Consider the following 25,199-nt stretch of genomic DNA (forward strand, 5'->3'; position numbering starts at 1 on the left):
TACTATTATTTTGTCTCTTGCGGATTTCAAATATTGTGAAAAATGGCGAAGTTAGCTCTCACCCTTATTTTAAAATTTCAGTACAATCACCCTCTTAACCCCTTGCCGTACTTTGACGAGTCTGACTCATGATACAAATTTTGTACCAAACATGAATATCACGAGTCAAACTTGTGGAATAAAGATTGAGCCAAACATAAACATCACGAGTCAGACTCGTAGATTGAAGATCGGTCAAACATAAACATCACAAGTTAGACTCGTGGAATGATTTTTCGCTAATTACAATGATGGTTTAGTTCTAGTCGAGCTAAATGGTACGGCAAGGGGTTACGAGTACAAATAAAATAAACGGTGATACAATCGGAGACCCACGATTTTAAAACAGTACCTGTTGTGAGTTTTTTACCAAATCTAACCATACCACCTGTTCCATTATTACCTGTTTCAGTCACTCCATCATTTCACGCATTTCAAAACATTAAAAGAAGTATGAAAAAGCATTAATAACTTCATCGCATCAAAAACATCATCTTTTTTTCAAGAAAGAATTCGTCGATTTTCTGAAAGAGGGAACAAGGTCAGCAAAAATAATAACAAATATTTTGAGGATTAAAAAATATGATTTTCCTGTAAATAAACGGAAAAGTTTCAAAAGTAGCCAAATTAATTTATATATTTCTGATAAAACAATACTTTTGTTTTGGGGAATTTTTTTCTAAAATGAACATTTTTTTCTAAAACAAAACTTTTAGGATTTTTGAGATTTTTCTCATAAAAAACATAATTTTTACAAAAACACTTTTTTGTAATAATGTTACATACGTTTCTGAGCATTAACTTTTAACTTTATTATCAAAATCTTTTTTCACTTACATATTTGAATGTTATACAGTTCAGCATTTTGTCTTAAAAAATAATTAATTAAAATCCATTAAAATTTATAGAAGATTAAGAAAAGAAAAAGTATGAAATCCAAAGTATCCATAGATATAGGTTAAAGTGACTTTCTATGTATTACATTTACACGTCATTATTAATCAAGTTTAACAACATCAATTAGTTGTAAAACTGATTAATAACAAGTATTCCTCTGAAGAATTACTGTAATTGGTTAGTTTTATAACTACGGATATTACTAAACCCGATTAATGGTGACATGTAAACATAGTAATAGATGTAGTTGAAAATTAATTGTTCCTTTATAATTATAATACAATGTTAAATTTTTTTAGGCAGTCTCAAATATGGACAAACCGGAAGAGTTTTTTAGACAAATAACATTTTCATGTGCATTATTAGTGCATCTATTTTTTGAGAGTTTTCAAGCGCATCGTCTAATTGATCATAGCACATATATTCACACCAGTTTGTATGTATTCACAACAGTTTTATGTATAAATACTTTGTACTGTGAGAAAATTTTAATCTGTGATCTCATAGGGCAAACATCTAAAATATTTATAATAAATAGGGTGTTAAAAAAATGTTTACAATATAATAGATAAAGAAACCTTAATACTCATAGGTCAAAATATCGACCATATAATACTGATCGGAACGTGCGGCGAAATTTTTTTTATCTTTCCCGTGTCAGAAGAGTTCGAAAGAGAAAAACAGATGTAGAAAATTGAATTTTTTTCTATTATTATCTTATTGGTCAAATTTCAAAAAAGAGCAAGCAATAGCATATGTTTTCAAGTCAGAAACCTTTACATACAAAGTGTCCCATTTTAAGAGGGCACCCCGAATAACTTCGAAAGAAGTAATTTTTAAAGAAAATGTTTTAGACAAAAGTTGTAGAGTTTTTAAAGATCTATTTACTAATCTTATCAGTTGACCTTAGATGGCGTCGCTAAGGTCAGATCGAAATTACATGAACTTTTTTAAATAGAACATCCTATTTTTGTATCCAGAATCTAATAGCTAGTGTCAAGAGCTTTCCACAACCATATAAGAAAGTTGATTTTTGTTGAGTATTTTCCGATTTGTGAGGCTTGAAAGCTACAGTGTACTGTAACTTTTAAACGTCATAACTCGGAAAGTACTTAACAAAAATAAACTTATTTATAGTTAGTTAAGGGTTAATATTTAATAATACGTGATATTACTTAATCTCATTCAATTTAAAATTGTGTTATGACTGAAAATTAATTCGGCGCGCAGTTTATTGAACTTGAGGAAAGTATATAAAATCACATAGACAATACAAGCACGAAAACCTAGCTACGACCGTAGTAGGCATTCTTGTTCAATTTGTGATGATACAGCAACGGTCAAAATATCTCTCTCTATTACTTATTTATAGTGTTTTGAAAAGTTCTCGAAATCGACTACAAGAAAATGCAATAAAAAGTATAGAATGTTAGGGAAGTACCGATACCCTTTAATTAGGAAACTACCAATACTCTAACATTATATCTTTTATTGCATTTTCTTGTAGTCGATTTCAAGAACTTTTCAAAACACTATAAATAAGTTTATTTTCGTTAAGTACTTTCCGAGTTTTGACGCTTGAAAGTTACAATACATTGTAGCTTTCAAACCTCACAACTCGAAAGTACTTAACAAAAATAAACTTTCTTATATAGTCTCATTTGAAAAGTTCTTGACACTAGGTATTAAATTCTGGAATCAAAAATAGGGTGTTCCATCTAAAAAAGTTAATGTGATTTTGATCTGACCTTAGCAACGCCATCCAAAATCAAACTGATGAGATCAGTAAATAGATCTTTTGAAACTCTACAACTTTTATCTGATGATATTTTTGATTGGACCTGCGAAGACAAAAGGGATGTACGGGGTGGTCTAAAACACCCTGTATATGCCGCTATGTGTTGAGTGTTTTTTGATAAATACTGTCGATACTGAAAATCTATAGTTTATAAATAGATTTTTAATATACAGAGAAAAAAGTATATGGTATTTGTGACTATAATTGCATAGTTGAAAAATTATGGTAAAGAGAACTATTTTTATAGTTATTATCACTATATTGTAGGGATTCGAAAGTATCGAGGAGAAAGAACAAATACGTTTACTCTCTTTAACTTAATTGGATTAGTTTATTTTATTTGAATGCGACATGAAAGATTAACACGATTAAACATAACAAACGCACAATCGTATTTCGCGCGGCTTAACTGTCTTACGCCGGTTTCACTCCGCTTATCAATGTATCACGATAACTATATTGTGATCAAAGAGGTTCTATGCTTTTCCCTACAATATTGTTAGTACGAACAACCTTATATGTATAGTTGTGTCAGCTGTAAAAATATTTTACTATAAATTATGATAATCACAATTATTAATATAGTAAAATGTCAAGATATGTATGAAAATTAAAATAACTATTAGGAGTACAAATTGAAAACCGCCGTTTTTTGTCAAAATTTGAGGATTGATTGTTGAAAAATGGTTACATACTTATTCTTGAAAGTATTGTCCATCGCTGGCCACTACTTTCTCCCACCTTTCGGGCAGCATACGAATCCCGCGTCGAAAAAACTGCTCGTCTTTTGCGGCGATCCACGAATCGACCCAGTTTTTGGCCTTTTCGTAATAATGGAAGTGCTGCTCAGCCAGGCCATGCGCCATTGATCGGAACAAGTGGTAATCTGAAGGGGCGATGTCAGGAGAATACGGCGGATGAGGTAAGACGTCCCATTTCAATGTTTCCAGATAGGTTTTAACGACCTGAGCAACATATGGCCGAGCGTTGTCGTGCAGCAACATCACTTTTTCGTGTCTTTGCTCGTATTGTGGCCGCTTTTCCTGCAATGCTCAGCTCAAACGCATTAGTTGTGCTTGATAGCGACGTTCTGTGATGGTTTCACCCCAATAATGCTTCTAACTTTGCGCCTTCAAACTTTTTCACCGATCCGGGACGCTCCTTGTTCTTTATGCCCAAATCACTACTTTTGTAGCGTTGAAACCATTCTCGACACGTTCTTTCACTAATGGAAGCCTCACCATAAGTTTTTACAATCATTCGACGCGCCTCAGCCGCAGATTTTTTCGAATTGAAGGCAAAAAGCAAAACTTCCCGCAAATGACACTTATTGGGCACAAATTTCGACTTTTCGATCACAAAAAAATATATAACGCCGATAAAAATTCACAACTGCAATGATAAGGAATTGTTGTCAACCTTACATTAAAAATTTTTGATCTAACGTTTGGCGCCAGCATTTACCGCTAGCGCCATCTACTGGAAAACGGCGGTTTTCAATTTGTACTCCTAATATTTTTATATTGTTAACGCAATTACAATTATAGTAAATATAATTATTTTCTTAACCATGCAATTATAGTCACAAATATCATATACTTTTTTCTCTACGTATTGTAGTACACAAAATCGTCACTAGATGGCTGCTATGACGTTTTATTTCTTGTAAAAAAAGAATCACATAAATAGTATAAAAAGCGGAGCTTTATGAGATTTTTCACTAATAAAAACATCAGTGTTATTATATAATATAATAGTAAAATAATTTTTCTGATAAATTTCTTTGAAAATAAAATCAAGTGGAAGATGTTTTGATTTATTAATAATTAAAAGTAATCTTTTTAAACTTTCAATATTGGAACCATATAAACATAATAAATATAATTATACATAAAAGATAAAAAGTGGAGGAAGATTAGAGAGTCAAGATATAATAGATAGTATAAGAAGGTGAGAGGAGGAAATTCCGGGATATCTGAAAAAAGAATGAGCGGAAAATAGATGGAGGAGAGTTGATACAGGCTGGGGAAAGGTATTGGCAGAGAGGAACCTGAGAGCAATCATGTTTTGATTTTAGGTAAGATGATCCAAGGTCCATTTTCACGTCGGTGAGGTCCATTTTTTCGTGGTTCTCAGCGGTGCTATGCGTTAGTTAGATAAAGACGGCTATTGTATCATCTTTATCTAACTAACGCATAGTACTGCTAAGAAGCACGAAAAAATGGAACTTACCGACGTGAAAATGGACCTTGGAGCGTCTCACCTAAAATCAAAGCGTAATAGTTCTCAGGTTTCTCTGTGGTATTGGCGGGAAAGAAGAAAAGTTTGTGCAGGATGTGTAAGGGAGAGAAGGAAACTTGAAAACATGTATGGGAGGACTGTGGGAGTTGGGAGGCAAGAGGTGGATGGAAGGAGATGATAGAGGAGATACTGGGGGAAAGCGGGGAGGGAGAGAAATGACTGAAAAAAGTGGAGGTGTGGTGGAGGGTAAGGGAAAGGTTGATGAATGATGAGGGCGAGAGGGAAGAGTGAGAGAGAGCAAATGTGAGAGAAAATGAAGAGTGACAGAGAAGGAGAGAATAAGAGAGAAAGTGCATGTGTAAGGAATGGAGAGGAGTCTGAATGAGAAGCCTCAGAAAGAAGAACATGCTCCCTCTTCGCACGGCTGCTTCTTCCCGTGTTTCTTTTCTGGCTCCGTCATCCACCTATCCCCTCCATACAGCCGCTCTTGGTCCCTACTATACTACATCTTAAAGTAGAGACTTTAAACTTTAAAATGAAAAAAAAAACTTTCAAGTACAATTATTTTTAACAAAGTTATGGTTATTTGAAATAGTGCAAAATTTTGGTATAAATAAATGTTGCGATAATTTTGTTGCCTAGTGTATATTATTGCAATATATTCTTCTAGTTGCATTCTTATTTAAACAAATAACAGAAAAGTTATTCCAGATGCTATTCCGTGAGAGGCGAAAAAACTCATATTCAGAACGCACAATTCACCAAGTATTATTCAATTATTTTTGATTGATCCGTCATATGCGACATGTTAGCATATGACACTAAATTTTCCTTCCTCTCCCCGCGGGTCCAAGACGATTTTTTTAAAAATTAACAGAAATGTTATCCTATCCCCAAAGTATTTCCTTCTCAAATTTGAAGAATATTGAATAAACCGTGCGATATATCGTGGTAATACAAATAATATTTGAAAATTGTTAATACGTAATATCTTTATTATCAAATTTCATTAAATGAAAAACCTGATGTAAACCGCTGAAAGTAAGATAACCCACTAAACATTTTAGTCCTTATGTTGCAGAAATGTCATACTAACATTTCGACAACAGCTAATGTCTCTCTTCTGTTTTAACAAAATGTTTTCTTTGTAAGGTTATTGCAACGCACAAGTAACATAAAATTGATCGTTACGTTATTTGTACATTGCAATAATGTTACAAAGAAAACATTTTGCTGAAACATAGAAGAAGGACATTAGCTGTTGCTAAGATGTTAGCATGATGTTTCTGCAACATTATGACCAAAATGTTTAATGAGAAGTTTTTGGAATTTTTTTGAAAAATTTTTAAAATATCTTATTCTAACATTAAATTACTACAATAAAAAAATATTTTTTGACAAAAAAATAATATGTATTTTATAAATAATAATAATAATATTAATGGAATGTGTCGGCGGTGAAGTCACTTGTCGGCTTGCAATGTAGCATTGCTTGTATTTATCTGAAATAAAAATACTAAATCGATTTCTTTTTGGTAAGATTTATGTTGTGAATTAATCCTACAATCAAAGACAATAATGCAAAAATGTAAAATTTGCGATACTTAGAAAAAAATACCAATTTTTACAAAAAATTTTTGTGTTAATTATGCAATAAAAATAATTTATTTAAACAATACAATTGTAAATGTAGGATCAAATCATGAGAATAGTATTTATCTAAATGTGTGCACAGATAGATTAGTCGAATAAATAGTTTTTGAATTATCTTGCACGCCAATTAAAAAAAAAATAGTTTTGAGGAAAATGCGTTTAAAGTTTTGGGTAAAAATAACTAACAATTTTCAAGTACTTACAATCTGCTATGCCAGACCCATAAAGTAATCCTTCCGTTTCCTTATAAAATCCTTGTAAAGCCGTTTTTACTTCTTGACGAGCCGATCGAGCCTCTTTTGTGCTGTTTGTGCTGCGGCGATCCTGTCTCTGTATTCTATGTGCGTTGTATTGATCACCAAATATTTTACATTGCTGACCAATAACAATATCGAGGCTGCTTATTTGTAAAATTGAATTATAATCTTCATTAAAGACGCCAACTGCTACAAAAGCGGCAATTTCAATTGTTTTTAAGCCGCAATTAAGATGTTTAGGGGCCAAACGCCATGCTATCGGGTTGAAATTTTTATTTGCATTATGCGTGTGCGCACCTAAACATCTTTCTAAAAGATTTTTTTTGGAAAGCTCTTTATATATTGGCAATAAATTTTTCCGCACATCCGTATGAAATGCAGACGGGTGCTCAAAATTTTGTATAGTACCAGCAGCCTCTGCGACACGCTACTTATATCAACTATCTATTCCTGGTAGACAATTATTATGCTACGATTTTTTATTTGTTAAACTTACAAGGAAAGGTCTCAAGGTGTCCCCCTCCGATTTTGACGTAGAGTACTTTATAACATTGCTAAAAAATTTTTTTTTATTTTTTTTACACTTTTCCCCACCACTTACCTATTTTTTCAAAATTTTTATTTCTTTATATAAACAAAATAAAGCTTATTTTATTACGAATTTAATGGTATATGATAAAGTTATGTTGCAACATTTCTATTTTCCAAAAATAATTAAAAACTACCCCATAACGCATGATACCCGTCCGTGCACTATCAAAGTGTCCCCTTCAATTTTGAGGAGCGTTTAATATGTTGTAGTACAAATGAAAATAAGGAAGACGTATTTTTTTGTACGTAAAACACCTCTTAAAAAAAATCGGTTTTTTTTTTTAATCGTGTATAGTCGAAACTATAAGTGATAGAAAAAATGTTTGAAAGTTAAATGGCTTGAAGAGTACTTTATAACAGTAATGAAAAATTTTTTTTAATTTCTTTTTCCTGTCACTTACCTATTGTTTTCAAAATTTTTATTTCTTTTTATAAGCAAAATAAAACTTATTTTATTATAAATTCAATGATATATGATAAAGTTATATTGCAACATTTCCATTTTCCAGAAATAATTCAAAACCTCTCCGTTAACATATGGTACGACATCTATTAAGCTGACACAGCCAATGCAGCGGGTGACACTCGTTTGGAACCAGCTTGATCGGACACCAACCAATCATCTTGACTTATCTAAGCCAACCAACGGAAGAACTGTAGACATCGGCCGCTGTGAGTGATGGTATGCTATCAGTCCCGTATGCTATTGGGATCCGTCCCAATGCAGCACAATGAAACACGAATAGAAATTTGTTGCTTTTTTTATTGCTAATTTGTTGTTCAATTTCGGATTTTGTTGCTCCAGCCGATTTGGAGAAAATATCTCATTAATTATCAATTTTATTGTAGTGTGCTAACGTACGACTATTTGGGGTTATTTTTTAGGGGTTGGGTGAAGTAACATAATTGAGAATTGAACAATTAATTAGCAACAAATTAGTAGAAGGAAAATCTGTATTGTTTAAATTGTTTTTTAATGGCTGTGCTAGCTTTAATCTTAAATCAGCACAACCACTATTTTTTCCGAATCGATTGATGCAACAAAATCTGAAATTGAGCAACAAATTAACAACAAAGAGCAACAAATTTCTGTTTGTGTTTCATTCGATTGCGCTGCATTGGCTATGTCAGCTTAATAAACGTCGTACCATATTCTTATAGAGGTTTTTAATTATTTTTGGAAAATAAAAATGTTGCAACATAACTTTATCATATACCATTGAATTTGTAATCAAATAAAATTTATTTTGCTTATAGAAAGAAATAAAAATTTTGAAAACAATAGGTAAGTAGGAAGGAAAAATATAAAAAAATATTTAAAAAAAATTTTTTTGTTATTGTTATAAAGTACTCTCCAAGCCACTTAACTTTTAATTAGAACATTTTCTTCTATCTCTTATAGTTTTGACGATACACGCTACGAAAACAAAACCAATTTTCTTCAAAGGGGTATTTTACCCTCTAAAAGTGAAAAAGGGCACATATAAAAAAATACGTGTCTCTTATTTCTATCTGTACTACAATATATTAAAGGCTCGTCAAAATCGAAGGGGGACACCTCGAAACCTTTCTTTGTTAAATGATAAAAAATAGCCATAATAGCTTTCCCCATTTCATTAACGGACTCACGATTCCTTCTTATTGTCAATTCATAACATTTTGTAAGTTTTTTTATTAACTTGTCCGTCAATTTTTCTCTTCCTCTAAATTTTGCAATTTTCTCGATGGAGTAACCACTTGGAAAATAAGTGTACACCGGACTTCGGACTTCAAAACTTCATTGGACTTCACCGGACTACATGGACTTGATTGGACTTTATCGGACTACGTCAAACTTCATCGGACTTTACTTGCGGTCGTAGTCGAGGTCATTGGTCTAGTCGTTGGCGGTTTGGTTGCGGGGGGAGTGTGGTTGCGCGGAACAAGTCTGGGTTCTCGTCCACGTGTTGAATCATACGCTGGCGGAGGGTATCGAGGTTACCCTCCGTGTCTAGCCCTAACGTTTCCATCTCCTCAGGAGAACATCTTTGTGTAGATCGTAAATCCAGATTTTCAAACTGGTGGCCTTTCCCTTCTTCCGGTCTTGTCCCTGTTCGGGCGCCATGTAACTTACCGACTTTCCGCACACGGATCAGTTCGTCGAATTTCGCCGCGAGACCGCGAAAATGGTTTGTTGCGAGAGAAGGAAAGGCGATCGGTACTGGTGAAATACAAAGCGCGTACACTTCTAGTAAGTGAACACGTATTTCAGTGGCTTTTGACAGTATACAGAAGTATACGCGGCTAGGTGCCGCTTAATAATTGTAATCGCGGAGTAACTAAACGAACAATATGTACAAAGTATTTACAGAGGAGTATGTACAACTGCAACGCGCGTAGCGCAATGTCGCAGAAGAATCGCGGGCGCGGTCTACAGTACGCGTATCTTTACGTGCGCGACGCGATAGGCATGGCCTACTGTGCGGTCCGTAGGCTAGCCCAATTCCGGGAGTCTTGCAGGCGGGACGATTTCTCGCGTGCAATGGCGGAAAAGACGGGATTATTGCCAGTAGGCTAAGAAACACGACACCCTGTCAAGAACCTTGACCCGGGACTCCGAACACGGCAACATCTTGGTGTTGTAGATGACGTGAGGTTTACGAGAATGTTACCCCATCCCCCCCCAGAAGTCGTGAATTCCGGTCGCTGCCCAAGACGCTTCGGCTGCTTACAGATATTCCGTTTTTCGGATGGCTAGAAACTAGGAAGAATAGTCGTCGGAGGTGGAGTATCCTCTCGCCGCAACCAAATACTTTTCAACCGTGTTTTCCGACTAGGGAGCGGAATGTCACTGCGCAGCGGATTGAAACAATGTGCTGGCTGATGACGGAGTCAATGTTTTTCTGAGAAACGACCCTATTTATACCCGGCAACTCCGTTGGCCTCCGTTATTTCTCGACGTTTAACGACGGAGTTGTCGAGATAGGAAAAATCGCATGTCTCCCAAGTACGCGTGCGCGCCGACTTAGCGCGTGCGATAACTCGACGCGTTTCTTTTGGCAGTGACTGCCGCCAAGCATTATCTCTTTTGTAAACAATTAAAAGTGGACACCCGTGGTATCCCCGGTTATGGCCAGGCGGTCTCTTCCGGCTGATATTTGCCGGGACGATGCATTTTTCGGGGTGCATTATCATAAAACTTAAGGAACATATTTAGTTAAAGTCAAAGGGGTAATCACTTTCAAATTCCGGTGTACAACCCGTTAGAAGTCCGTTGAATTCCGTTGAATTTCTCGAAGTCTGATGAAGTCCGATGAAGTTCGGCGAAATTCGGCGTAGTCCGATGAAGTTCAATGTAGTCCGATAAAGTCCGATGAAGTCCGACGAAATCCGTGAAGTCCGATAAAGTCTGATGAAATCCAGCAAAGTCTAGTGTAATCCATTGAAGTTCGAAGTCCGGTGAAGTCCATGAAATCCGACGAAATCTGGCGAAGTCCGTGAAATCCGTGAAGTCTGATGAAATCCGGTGAAGTCCGGCGTAATCCGATGAAGTCCAACGTAATCTGATGAAGTCCGATAAAATCTGACGTAGTCCGATGAAGTCCAATGTAGTCCGATAAAGTCCAATATAGTCCGATGAAGTCTAATGAAGTCTTAAAGTCCGAAGTCTAGTGTACACTTATTTTTTGAGTGATTAACCCTTCGGTTAAGCATTAAATTATACAAACAAAAAAATCGATTTCTTTTTACACCAATTTTTGCCTTAAGTTTCCATTGCTTCCCAGACTTAAAAAATATCATTTTATATTCTGTAAAGTACCAACAACAATATGTATTTTACGTTTCAATTGATAAGCAGAAATCGATACCTTTTTAACGGCTCTTCTTTTTGTCAACACGTCACGTATAGTAGTTCTAATTTTTTTCGCGATACTATATCACCACTGTCAACGCGGGGTTTTCGATCGACTACTCAAGAGCCTTAATTGAAATAAATTCAAAAAATCAAATATTTGGATTCGGCAATGACTACACGAATTAATTTATATCCATTTTAATCTATTTCCACTTGCGTGCACTTAAAACAAATCTCTTCTTAACAAAGAATAATACGATGTGTGCGTTTCAGTATTAGAAATTATATTTTAGTGTTTACGATATGTTCTTTGGCTAGTAACTGATGAGCCAAAGTTAACAAAGTTTACCATGCAGATGCAAACTACTTTTTTTAACACCCTGTATATGAAAGGAAACTTAGAATAATGTACTAGAATCAGTCAATATATAAGTCGCAAAATTGGATAGAGGCAATAATAATCAAAGTAACTTCCTGACATTTATTTCATTTTTTGATATATTTACCCTGTACATTCAGGCACTTATCCCATCTCTTTACAAGTTGTTGAAAGCTGGTGGCAAAAAAGATTTTTGGTTGCTGTCGCAACCAACGTGTAATTTCTTGGATTACGGCATCATCAGTTTCAAAATGACGGTCACCCAAATGCTTTTTTAGGTGCCCAAACAAATAAAAGTAATTAGATTTTTATCTATTTTGTAACTTATAAATTGACTGATCTTAGTATATATATTTTGTAAACTGGATAAATTGCAATATCCAATATCAAATAAATTAATCTATCTTGTTTATTTTTAAATTATTCTTGCTTATTTTCAAACTGACAAAAAGAGAAAAAAATTTTGCTTAACTAAAAATTAACCCTCCACAAACTATTATACATTGAAATCTGTAATAGTGCGCGGCTTGAATGCGAGACTCTGAATAACATATGTGCAATATACTGAGATAATCCTTACTTTACTCCCAAACTGTGAAATTCAAGCTTGTAGCGGTATTCTAACTTACCGTACTACTAAAACACAATTTCGCCTGAGATTTGCACAAACACGTAGCAGCAACTAAAAAAGTGGCAACCGTAGACACGATTTTTTTTTCACAAAATTTGTGTATCAATTTTGTACGGTTCCACATTAAGAATACAATTATACAAACTGAAATATTTTATAAATTATCTGAGAGTCGATATAATCCAGGTTAACCTGCGGAGGATTAATTTTACATAAGCTCTGTAAATGATTTTTTGTAAATATAAGACATTGTTTGCAGAATAAACCTAGCATGGTATGAAACTTCATTTCGGACAAGGAAACTCTTAATCTTCATGTTAATGAAAACGCGAGAACCCTGTGTATTAACAGCAGGTAAAATGTTTGTCATATCCATGGATACTTTCTCTACGGTAAGACATATGCATATTTTGACTCTCAGGTGACACACTGGGTGTCGTACACCCGGGCTATTTATAAAAATGTTTGGCATTCATAAATCGTTTGCCCTTTCTCTTCTGAATATTTCAAATATATTCAATTTCTCAATTTTTACACCTATTTAGTTTACACCTTCTTCTTGATTTTCTGGTGTATTGATTTACAAAAATTGTTCAAGTTCTATACGTATAACCGACGCAAATGAAAATGATTTGGTGATGTACACCCATGTGTAGCAAAATATCAAAACTAATATAATGTGTCAGATGAGGATTAATTATTAATATACTATATATGTATGTAATTAATGAAAAATATTTAACAGAACAGATAGCACAAAAACCAAGACAATATGCTTGTTCAAAATCGGAACATAAACGCAAACAGCACTAATGTTGAATCAACATCTCAGGAACATTAAATTGCAAGATTGCAAATGTTGTAGAAACATCGCAAAATGTAGATTTAACGTTAAAAAGACGTCACAAAAAACTATAAATCTGTATCTTACAAACATTGCAATTCAACATTAATTTATCATTGTTTCTACATTTTAAATAAATCGACTTCTGTTCGCGCGGATAAGCTCGCCAGACTATAAGGCTGCGTTCCCATTTTGTCTCAGTGCAGTATTCACTGGTCGCCATTTTGCTGGATACTGAAAAAGCGTTCCCAAATTACTGGACTGACTAGTGGCTAGTGACAGCCTCGCACACGTATTAGCTCATAACCTAAATAAAACTGTTAGTTAATATGTAAATAGTGTTGATCATTGTAAAAATTATTATATCGGTAAGTAAATATTTCAATTGGCAATGTATCAATAAGTGTTATTAATAAGTGTTTTCTTCAAATATTATAGTGACGATTATATCGATTATTTCTTTGTATAACTTCACATTTAAAAACAATAAATTATTGTACAGGGTGAGCCATTTGAATCTATCACCCCAAATATTTCCGTTTCCTTGCATTTTACAAGAAAATGTTTCAGACAAAAGTTGTATGGTTTCAAGGGGATCATAAGATGGTGTCATTAATTTGACCTTGAATAGTTGCTTGAAGGCCACGTGAAGGACACCTTCAATTTTTTTAATGGGACTACCTACATTTTATTACATATTCTTATAGATTATTTCGAGACCTTTCCAAAACATTATAAGAAAGGTCATTTTTGTTGAGTACTTTTTGAATTGTGAGGCTTCAAAGTTACGTTGTACTGTAACTTTCAAGCGTCATAACTGGAAAAATCTTTAACAAAAATAAACTTATTTATAGTGTTTTGGAAAGCTCTCGAAATTGACTACAAGAAAATGCAATAAAAAAATATAGAATGTTAGGGAAGTACTGATACCCTTTAATTAGGGAACTACCGATACTCTAACATTGTATCTCTTATTGCATATTTTTGTAGTTTATTTCGAGTTTTTTTCAAAGCACTACAAAAAAGTTTATTTTTGTTAAGTACTTTCCGAGTTGTGACGCTTAAAAGTTACAGTACACCGTAGCTTTCAAGACTCACAACTCAAAAAGTACTCAACGAAAATAAACTTTCTTGTAGTGTTTTGGAAAGGTCTCAAGATAAACTACAAGAATATGTAAGAAAAAGTAGGTAGTCCCATTAAAAAAATTGGAGGTGTCTTTCACGTGACCTTCAAGCAACTATTCAAGGTCAAATTAATGACACCATCTTATGACCCCCTTAAAACCATACAACTTTTGTCTGAAACATTTTCTTGTAAAATCCAAGGAAATATTTGGGGTGATAGATTCAAATGGCTCACCCTGTATATAATTGTTTATTGTATATAATTATTGTACATAATTTTATTTTTTCAGTACGCATTGAAAAAATAAAATTATGTACTATAATTATATACAATCTATACAATAAACAATAATTTATTGTTTTTAAATGTGAAGTTACTTAGAAGTTGTAAATTTTGTCTTGTTTATCTGTCAATAGATGGTATTAACATGATAAGTAAGGCTACTTATATTAGGGCCTAAGGCAGCCATAGGTCTAAACGTTGTAAACATCTCAGTAGTGACTTACTTTAGGTCAGAGTATAGGTTAGTGCATAGGGCAGGCCGCACGGTGTGAACTAGGTCACTCATATGTCTAATCATGCAATTAGCATGTGATTGCATATGATTCGTATAAAATTTGCATATAATTCTTATACGATCATATATGATTCATATGTCATTCGTATACTATTGATATATGATTTACATACCAAATTTACAGTAGAGTATACAAACAAGTAATCGGTATAATCATCGTTATAATATTTGAAAATAATGCTAACACTTATTGATACATTGCCAATTAAAATATTTACTTATCAATATAATAATTTTACTAGCAATGATCGCTTCAACACTATTTACATATTAAATAACAGTTTTATTTAGGTTATGAGCTAATACGTGTATGTATAAAACTGTCAGTGAGGATCTCTGCTGTTACTAACCACTAGCCAGTCCAGTAATTTGGGAACGCTTCTCCAGTGCAATATCCAGCAAAATGGCTTACACTGGATACTGCTCTGACAATGAGACGAAATGGGAATGCAGCCTGAGAATAGGTTAAAGTGAGAAAAAAGAAAAAAAGCTTGATTTTAGGCGAATTAAATTCTCCTTTCTCACTTTTTTCAGAACAACTTGCGGGTAAAGTAAGCTATTTGGCTGGCGGAGATCCGGCGCAACAGCGCGTCAGCGCGTAATCGTGAATCTAGCAATTTCGCTTTCTGTCCCGACGGCGCTGAGGCTAGGATAATTGCAAGTCGGTGTTTATCGGTTTCATCCTGTTGAGACTGGTTCTCGCATTCGAGAGTAACCGTTCCTGCTTTCATATACGACTCTCGTGGCCGAATCTTTACACGCGCGCGACGCGCCCCTCGTTAGTTAATTGCAAGCAAATCATTGTCTAAGAGACACCCAAATTTCTTTTTGTAAAAGTATAATAAAGATTTATTTTTTACTCACACGAAAACCTTGACCTTGATATATGTTATCAAGGAGAGGACCGTGGACAATTTTTTCTTATAAATTAATCAGCGCTCTTGTATAATTTCTGAAATATACTTGGTAGAAAGAAAAAACAGTTTTTCTTAATTATTTCAAAAAATATTCATTTTACAAAAAAATGTGTCAAACAAAAAATAAAGCTCGTAATAAACTTATATATATTTTACCTAACTTCAATACGTTAGTTATAGTAGAAAAACTGTTTTAAAGTTTTTCACTATTTTTCAATAGTTTTGCGTGAAAAGTAGCTGTTTGGGCGGCGGAGGGACTCCACTCCATATGGATATATACAACTCATTATTTGAGCCTGATGGTCCACCCCCTCTCGCATCCACACCGTTATTAGTGGACCGACTGAGACGGGGTAGGTTGGATTAGGAAAAATACCAGAATTCCGGAGGGGAGTCTCTGCTCTCGAGCGGGGACTCGTTTGGGTTAGGATGGATTGCGGTGCATGTTAACCCGATCCCGTGGTCCGTCCCGAGCTCAGACGCCGGAAAAAGTTGGGTTTTAGTGGGTATACCGGCCAATTTTAAGTCGGTGAGTCTCACATACCCCGCGTCCTGTCCTCACAAGCGCGGGGACCCATAAAGGCGTTTTCCAACTATAAAAGAAAGGAAAAATACGAGGAGGGGGTGCGGGGGAAGGGCAAAGCCCCTCATCCGCCTAAGCGTCTATTTTTTACGCAAAACTACTAAAAATAAAAAAAAATTATTTTAAAATAGTTTTTCTACTATAACGACTAAAGTATTGAAGCTAACAAGAAAACCTTTTAAAGTGTCACACCCAGATTTTAATGAAACTTTACACACATTTACGTAAAATAATTAGATGATTTTAGAAGCTTTCAATTGCTGCCCAAATTTGATTTTAAGAAGTGAAATCATCCCTTATGTGTATAGCGGTTTTCAGCTTTTTTTGTTATACCTTGAAAACTATTCAAAATATCAAAAAATGTTTTATACAAAAAATTTACAATAAAATTACTTCTGTCACGTTAATAACATTTTTAAAAAATAATTATTAAAAAAATTTTTTTTAATAATTGTTTAAAAAATTATTCAAAAAAATATTATTGACGTGAATAAATAAAGATAATTTTATTGTAAAACTTTTATATAAAACATTTTTTATATTTTAAATGGTTATTGAAATATAGAGGGAAAAGCTAAAAATCGCTTTACACATGAGGACTGATTTCCTTAAGGGGGCATATAGTATACCCAAGAGGCCAAAAGAAATGGCAACTTTCTGGAATTTTTTTTTAGAAACTGTTGAAGTTACCAATTGGATTTTTTTTTAGTTAAAAAAATATATATTAAAGAAATTTCATGATTTTTTTTATTAAGAAATTACGCAAAATGACAGAGATATGGTGGAAAGGTAGCACTGAAAAAATGGTCCAAAACGGTACCAAGTGTACTTTCGCCAAAAATCAACTGAAACAAAAAATGTTTATGGAATCTTAAAATATATAATAATATCTTTGGCGTATCGGGGCCAATTTCAAAAATATCAATTGTTGACAAAATGGCGGGCGTTTAAGCTTAAAGTTGTGATTTTTAAGACTAAATTTGTTCGTTTTCTCGCTTCCCCCATAAAACCAAGAGGTTTAAAAAAAATCTCTCCAATTCGCGATAAATAATCATGTGTAGAATAACCAGTATAAATTTCAAGCAAATCGGATCAGTGGTTGTCGAGATATTTCTGGTACCAGTTTGAAAAATGTCGTTTCGAGAAAAACGCGTTTGAATATTCAACATATGTTTTTGTTAAGAAAACGTGAAATTTTTTTTAATTACACAGAGGCATCAATTCCAGGGCCATAATACAAGTTCTCTGCAGTAGATACGATGCACATATCGTCTAAATTTTGTTGTCGGCGACGTATTCGCGCTTCTTTTGTCTGTTCCTGTGCGCATACTTCGGCTTGCGCTTTGCGGCGATCATCTTCGCGCATAGCATATTGGTATGCATTAGGTCCGAGAAAAATGCCCATAATGCTCATTATTCGTAATATTGAAGTTATACCATCGTTGAATATGCAAGCAGCTGTGTCTGCAGCAATTTCTATTGTAATAGCACCGCTGTGCATTGTTTGTGAGGCTATTTTCCAAATTATATTGTTAAAACTTTTATTGCTATTTTGAATATAGCCACCAACACAGCACTCCAATAATGCGTCTTTACTGAGATATTAGACACGAAATCGAAGGGAGGAGCCGTGGTCCAACCACGATATCTCAGTGGCGCGCGGCGCGATGAGGCGCGCCAATGTGCTATCAGGGCTACTACTTCATCATTTTTCGGAATTTTGATTTGAAATTTTCACCAGACATTCTTGAAATATTAAACATTATAAATATGTAATAATCAAAAAATCGATTTCTTTTATTATTCTTATATACATCTTTCCTGGGTGTATATGCTCCCTTAAAACCGTATATTGGCAGTAACTAATATTTTCTAAAATCATCTCATTATGTTACCTAAATGTATGTAAAGTTTCATTAAAATCGGGTACCTTGTTTCTTAGCATAAAAACTTTTAGAACTTTTTAAAAAATATTTATTATTAACAAAATGATAAAGTGCTATCATTTCCACACTACCTTTTATGAGGTAAATTAGCATGGCGCGCTTTTTTTATAGTGATTTTCACCGTAGGCCTAATCCACTCTTTATTCCATTCTCTATTTTTTAATGTGTTGTACCCTGTACAACTACGTTAATTACACGCATAGCAACAGGAAATTAAGATTCCTATTGCTATGCATACGCGTAGCGGACTCGAATTCCGCATACGCTAGAAATATCGAAAGACGCTGATGGTCTGTCGGGCTTCCGGCCCGCAACACCATCGCGCCGCGCCAGCTAATGCTGAGTCGCTTTCCGGTATTCGGATTTCGACTAAGCGTGGGAGCTGCATGCCGCAAGGAACACGATTGGCCGAACCAAACGACGAATTTCCGTATAAATGTCGCGACAAAATCGGAAAGCGACGGAAGAGTTTGACAAACAGCTGTCCGGTGTGTTACTCGCCGTGCGTGACTTACACGTCGAGCTTGTAACACAATCCGGAGATAACAGCCGACCTATATATACCGGGCCGTCCGAGAAAAGCAAGCAATCAAGCGACATATATATATATATATATATATATATATATATATATATATTCATACTACAAGTGTAACAAGGGCAATACTGAAGAAAAGACATTATTTAACGTTGGAACGAGCTAGTGTTGTATCTTTGATCACCGAGCGGCCCTTCCTACGAGTCCTAACTCCTAAGGCGCTGAAAAGATCTCGATATACCTACCGACGTCCCTGGAGCCATCACCGGGGCACAACAAATGCATTTTTTAATTTTTCAAATACCGTTTTCACTCTTTTAAAAGATATATTATTATTACATAAAAATTCACCCAATTTTTATATGACAAAATATTTTGTATGTTATAATACTATAAAATAATAAAAATCTTTTTATTTTAAATCTGCATGAATTTCGATCTTTCCATGATATTAAGATGAATTATCGTACCATATATTTCCTGTAATATACATTTTTAAGCACATTTTTTTATTATAAACAGTAATGAATGTATTTATTATATTGATTATTTTATAACTAATTGTAAATCTTGCTATTAATACTAACATGATGATTATATGACAAAGTGTTAGCAATTATGATATTCTTCAAAAAAAAATGCTGCATACAAAAGTATTTCTTGCACTTGAAACATCGTATTATAGCAGGTGCATCACATAAGGAGCAGAGTAGTATTTCTTGAATATCCTTTTCAGAAAAACAAAAATCTACTGGATGTTTATGGATTTAGAATATGGATAAACTTTGTGAGAACATTTAATGATCGCGTTATGTTATTAAATTATAATATTAATTTACATTTGAGAAATAATATCATCAAATTGCAATCTTTAATGCATATACAGCTATCTTCTCCGCGATTTCATAATCTTTTTAAATATGCCTGGATTAAAAATGGATACATCGAGAAACGGCTGCCACATTTTGAAAATCCAGTAGATGTTTTTGTTTCTCTGGAAAGAATATTCAAGAAATACCACTCTGCTCCATATGTGATGCACCTGCTATAATACGATGTTCCTGGTGCAAGAAATATGTTTGTATGCAGCATTATTTCAAAGAATATCATGATTGCAAACATTTTGTCATATAATCATCACGTTAGTATTAATAGCAAAATTTGCAATTAGTTATACTATAAAATAATCAATATAATAAATTTGTTGCTGTTTATAATAAAAAATGTGCTTATACGTTATAAGAAATATATGGCACGGTAATTCATCTTAATATCATGGAAATATCAAAATTCGTGCAGATTTAAAATTAAAAAATTTTATTATCTTATAGTATTAAAGCGTACAAGATATTTTGTCATATAAAAGTTAGATGAATTTTTATGTAATAATAATATATTGTATCTTTTAATAGAGTGAGAACGGCATTTAAAAAATTAAAAAATGCATTAAAAAATAGAAAATAGAATAGAGAGTGGATTAGACCTACAAGAAAAACCGCTACAAAAAAAGCGCGCTATGTTAATCTACCTCATCAAAGATGGTGTTGAAATGATAACACTTTATCATTTTGTAATAATAAATACTTTTTTAAAAGTTTTATTGCCAAGAAACAAAGTGTCACAACCCGATTTTAATGAAACTTTATATACATTTAGGTAACATAATTAAATGATTGTAAAAAATATCAGTTGCTGCCAATATACGGTTTCAAGGGGTGAAATCAGTCCTCATGTGTAAAGCTATTTTTAGTTTTTTCCTCTGTGTCTCGATAACCATTCAAAATATAAAAAAATGTTTTATACAAAAGTTTTACAATAAAATTATCTTTATTCACGTCAATAATATTTTTTTAGAATAATTTTTTAAACAATTATTAAAAAAAATTTTTTTAATAATTATTTTTTAAAAATGTTATTAACGTGACTGAATAGAGGTAATTTTATTGTAAATCTTTTGTATAAAATATTTTTTAATATCTTGAATAGTTTCCAAGGTATAACAAAAAAAGCTGAAAACCGCTATACATTTAAGAGATGATTTCACTCCTTGAAACCGAATTTGGGTAGCAACTGAAAGCTTCTAGAATCATCTAATTATGTTACCTAAATGTGTGTAAAGTTTTATTAAAATCGGGGTGTGACACTTCAAGAGGTTCTGTAAGTAAAATATGTAGATAATCTTTTTGGGAGGGTCCCAGATGCGCACAAACCCAATTGGACACCACCAATTATAGCGGCCGATGCCTAGAGTATTTCCGTTGGTTGGATTAGATTAGATTACGTGATTGGTGGTGTCCGATTGGGTCCGTGCGCATCTGGGACCCTCCCATCTTTTTTATACAGCTTATATTACAAGCTTTATTTTTTGTTTGACACATTTTTTGTAAAATGAATATTTTTCTGAAAGAATTTAGAAAAATTGTTTTTTTCTTCTACCAAGTATAATATATCTCAAAAACTGTACAAGAGCGCCGATTAATTTATAAGGAAAAGTTGTCTAGTATCTTTGCCTCTATAACATATGTCAAAAGGTCAAGGTCGTCAGAGACTGCTTTCCTTTTATAAAGTTTTACCCGTCCCTCTCAAAATAACATCCAAACTTTGAGGATTAATTCCCAAATTTGATAATTGACCACAAAAGTTTGTTCCCGGGTCTTCCACAGCGTCGAAGAGTGTTTAGTATTGGTGATGCTTCTGCAAGGCTACCGTTTTTTCACTTTTGAGCACACTGGCAATTATCACCATTTAATCTAGCTACATTGCCAAAAAGCATAGCTTTCACACACGAAACAATATTAAGAAAGATTTTGACCGATTTGAAGGTGGATATGTATTCTGTACATACACTTTTTATTCTTAATGATAGTCGTCAGTGTTGTTGCGCAGATATTTTACATAGCAAAAAACTGCACAACGACACCGACAACTATCGTTAAGGAAAAAGCGTATACAGAATACATACCTACTTCCAAATCGACTGAAACTTTTCTTAGTATATTATTGTTTCATTTGTGAGAATTTTTCGATGACGTAGACGTAGGTGGTGATGATTGCAATGATTTCAATGTTGATTCGAAATCATCATTTTAATGTTGATTCGACGTCGAATTCATTAACATTTCTCACTGGATAACGCGCTCAGCTGTAGGAAAATGGCAATCTCACAGAGGCACTGTCAAAGATCGGAAACAACAATTGTTGTTACAAAGCCTAACGAAGAAATAAAATTAAAAAATTATCCTATTATGCTATAAATGAAAAATGTGAATACTCCTTTTACATGTCCATCGAATATCCTGTGAACATGCTAGAGATTGTTCACATATCCACCAATTTTATAAATAGAAATCCCATGGAGGCTTATAAAATATCCAAAGGATCTAAAATGGATGTTTCATGGATGTCCCCAATATTCAAGGACGTGTTATGGATGTTTTCAGGATATCCGTTTACTGTCGTAGTCTAATGCGTATTCGAATGACAAATAACATACTAAAATGGCAACATTCTATCTACTACACCGTCTAGAAAAATTAGAATTGTACAAAACGTCCAATATGCAAAATATCCCTTTCTACCGTATTGAAATTTGGCTGAGTTCAAAAATGTAGAATAATTACAAAAAAATTTTAGTAAATTTTAGTTTTAGCTAACAATAAGCTTTTTGATTAATTTTTTTCCAAAGGAATAAGCACAGATTTTGTTTAATACATGTTTTGCGAAATAATAAAATATTATTAATATTAATAATATGTTTAAAACATTCTTACGCTCCAATTCTGAACATGCGTGCTGTCTGGGTATATAGCTGATTTAAAAAAGAAAAACAAAATTAATTATAGAAAAACGAGATTACATTTATACAATTTATATCAAAATATAAATATTATTTAAACGTTGCAATTTTAATAACATTTATTGTTTTTCTAGATTGTACGTACATCAGTGTCATATTTCACAATGTTGCGTTCGATGCAATAGTTTATTTACATTGGTATTACGTTTTAAAATCTAAAATACATTATTATAAGATATAAATAGTTCATTGTACTGTTTTGACTGAGAAGAAGTTTAAAATTAAGAGATATGACCCACTTAACATGAAACCTTCAGGGAACGTTACATTTTGACCCTAATTTAGTGAATTTGTAACGTTTTATATGTATAGGTAAGTAACAGATCCTGTAACGTTTAACCCGTAATGGTCACACTTCCAAATAATAACATAATAGTCCACTGGACTACTGACCCCCCTGCACAAAATCAGTCGCCATTTGCTAGTTTTTTGATATTTCGTCGCAAAATTTTACTGGACATACCTTGAGGTCTATTCTTTATCATCTAATAATTTTTCTTGTTTAATTAGAATTTAACATAGTGAAAAAAATTCAAATAAAAAAAACTGCAAAATTTAACTTTTTTACAAAAATATTCATAAAATTTTTAATTTTTAAAATAATTCAACAAAAATTTAGGGTATATTCTCAAGATAATATACTTTTAAATATATTTAACATAATGAATAAATTCAAATAAAAAAAAATTGCAAAATTTGACTTTTTTACAAAAATATTCATATAATTTTTAATTTTTGAGATAATTCAACAAAAATTTAGGAGTATTTTCTCAAGAAAGTATACATTCAGATAAAAATTAGTTTCACAGAAGGTTGTTCGATTTTGAATGATCTGTTTTAAAGTTAGAAGAAGGATACGTGGGGTCTTTCAGCCCCGTGTGACCATCACAGGTTAAAAGTAACGTTTTAATTGCGTTAGTTCATGGAACGTGTCAGAAATATTGCATTTTTACCTTAAATGTGACATTTCGGAATGTCACAAAATAAACGTTTTGTGACGCAACGTTTTGTATAAACCGTATTCTTTGCAACTTTAAGGGAAGAAGGTCATGTAAAAATTGATTTTTTTTATTGTATATGTGTGTGTGCGTGCGTGCGTGTGTGTGTGTGTGTGTATTAAAACATTTCAAGAATTCAAATTTTAAGTCCTCATATTGGAGATCAACATATTAACGATCCTACAGACAAGTTTATACGTGCGCACCCAATAGATAGTCACGCGCGTTTCAAACTTTGAACGCGTTTTTCTCGAAACTACTTCTTTCAAAACGGCGTGCAATATAACTCTAAAAATATTTAATCCATATAGCTAAAACGGTGCATTTTTATTTTTCACTAAATTTTTCACCAAAAAAACTAATAAAACTCACAAGAATAACTATCTAAATTATTTTTTTCACATGATAAAAATAAAAATTTTATGGGAAAATTTGACATTCTTTTCATAAACTGCATAAAATTTTTATTTTAATACTTTTTACTATCAGAGTTTAGTTCTTCCGGTATGCAATTTTATCAAAAAGACAGATCTGTTCACTTTTTTATTTCAGAATGAAATAAAAAAATTCCACATTGCATGCCATTTGACCTTCTCAAAAACCAGAAATTGGAAAGCAAGCGACATTACGCCGTCATATTTAAACTAGAAAAAAATTTGATTTAACAAATCTACGAATTATAAGAAATATATAAGAAAAGTTATGGACAGTTCATTAAAAGTCTTGTACTGCAAAAAATTTATGAAAATCAGTTTTTTTTCAGCCGATTACATAACCTTCCTCCCTTAAAAACATTACCTCAACGTATCTCACATAGCACGTAATATTTCTGTGATAATATCACAGAAATATTACATATTACTGTGAAATATCACAGAAATATTACTGTGATATTACACAGTGATAATGACATTGAAATATTCCACTGATATCACAGAAATATTACTGTGATATTATACAGTGATAATAACATTAAAATATTCCAGTGATATCATTGCAACATATTGTTGCAATATTTAATTCCAAAGAACAAGGTAATGTCAAATGATGTTTTTATTATGTCTTATTAATGCAACGTCACTATCTCTTTGATTAATTTCGATATTTTCAGTATCCATAATATTCTTGGTAATTTTGGTATCCTATTGAAAAAATCAACTTACAAATAAAATAATTATGTCTTTGTCCTTTCGTGGAATAAAAGTGAAAGTTAAAAAAAAATTAATTAACTTTATTATTAGTTTAGATATTTACTTAGTTTATCTCTTAAACTGTATATATAAACTATAATGTACGCTCTTCTATGTAATCTATCAATTTAATTATTGCTTTACAACGCGATTAATAATGATTTTATTAAAAAATTACAGAAAAACCTTTGTATTTGTCTTATTGTCATTTATAATTTTTACAGGAGCACAAAAATCGATTTTAATTTTTAAAAGCTTTTATCATGAGAAATTTAAAAAAAAAATGTTTACAAAAAGTTTTGT

General features: G+C 32.9%; 1 protein-coding gene across 3 annotated transcripts in view; it reads left to right on the forward strand.

Moving 5' to 3' along the window:
* Positions 1 to 24,443, forward strand: part of LOC105197111 (odorant receptor 9a) — a 64,376-nt gene extending 39,933 nt beyond the window's left edge. For 2 of the 3 annotated variants that reach the window (XM_039450416.1, XM_011163342.3), the window contains 3 exons: positions 1,236 to 1,372; positions 12,581 to 12,713; positions 22,783 to 22,892. In XM_039450416.1, the coding sequence (XP_039306350.1) occupies positions 1,236 to 1,372; positions 12,581 to 12,713; positions 22,783 to 22,833 (321 nt within the window). In that variant the 3' untranslated portion in view covers positions 22,834 to 22,892. Of the gene's footprint in view, positions 1 to 1,235; positions 1,373 to 12,580; positions 12,714 to 22,782; positions 23,021 to 24,258 lie in introns of those variants that run through there. The other variant, XR_005574992.1, reaches the window with a different exon arrangement.
* Positions 24,444 to 25,199: the final 756 nt, after the last annotated feature.

The sequence above is a fragment of the Solenopsis invicta genome, chromosome 6 (genome assembly GCF_016802725.1).
Source record: "Solenopsis invicta isolate M01_SB chromosome 6, UNIL_Sinv_3.0, whole genome shotgun sequence".
Lineage (NCBI taxonomy): Eukaryota > Metazoa > Arthropoda > Insecta > Hymenoptera > Formicidae > Solenopsis > Solenopsis invicta.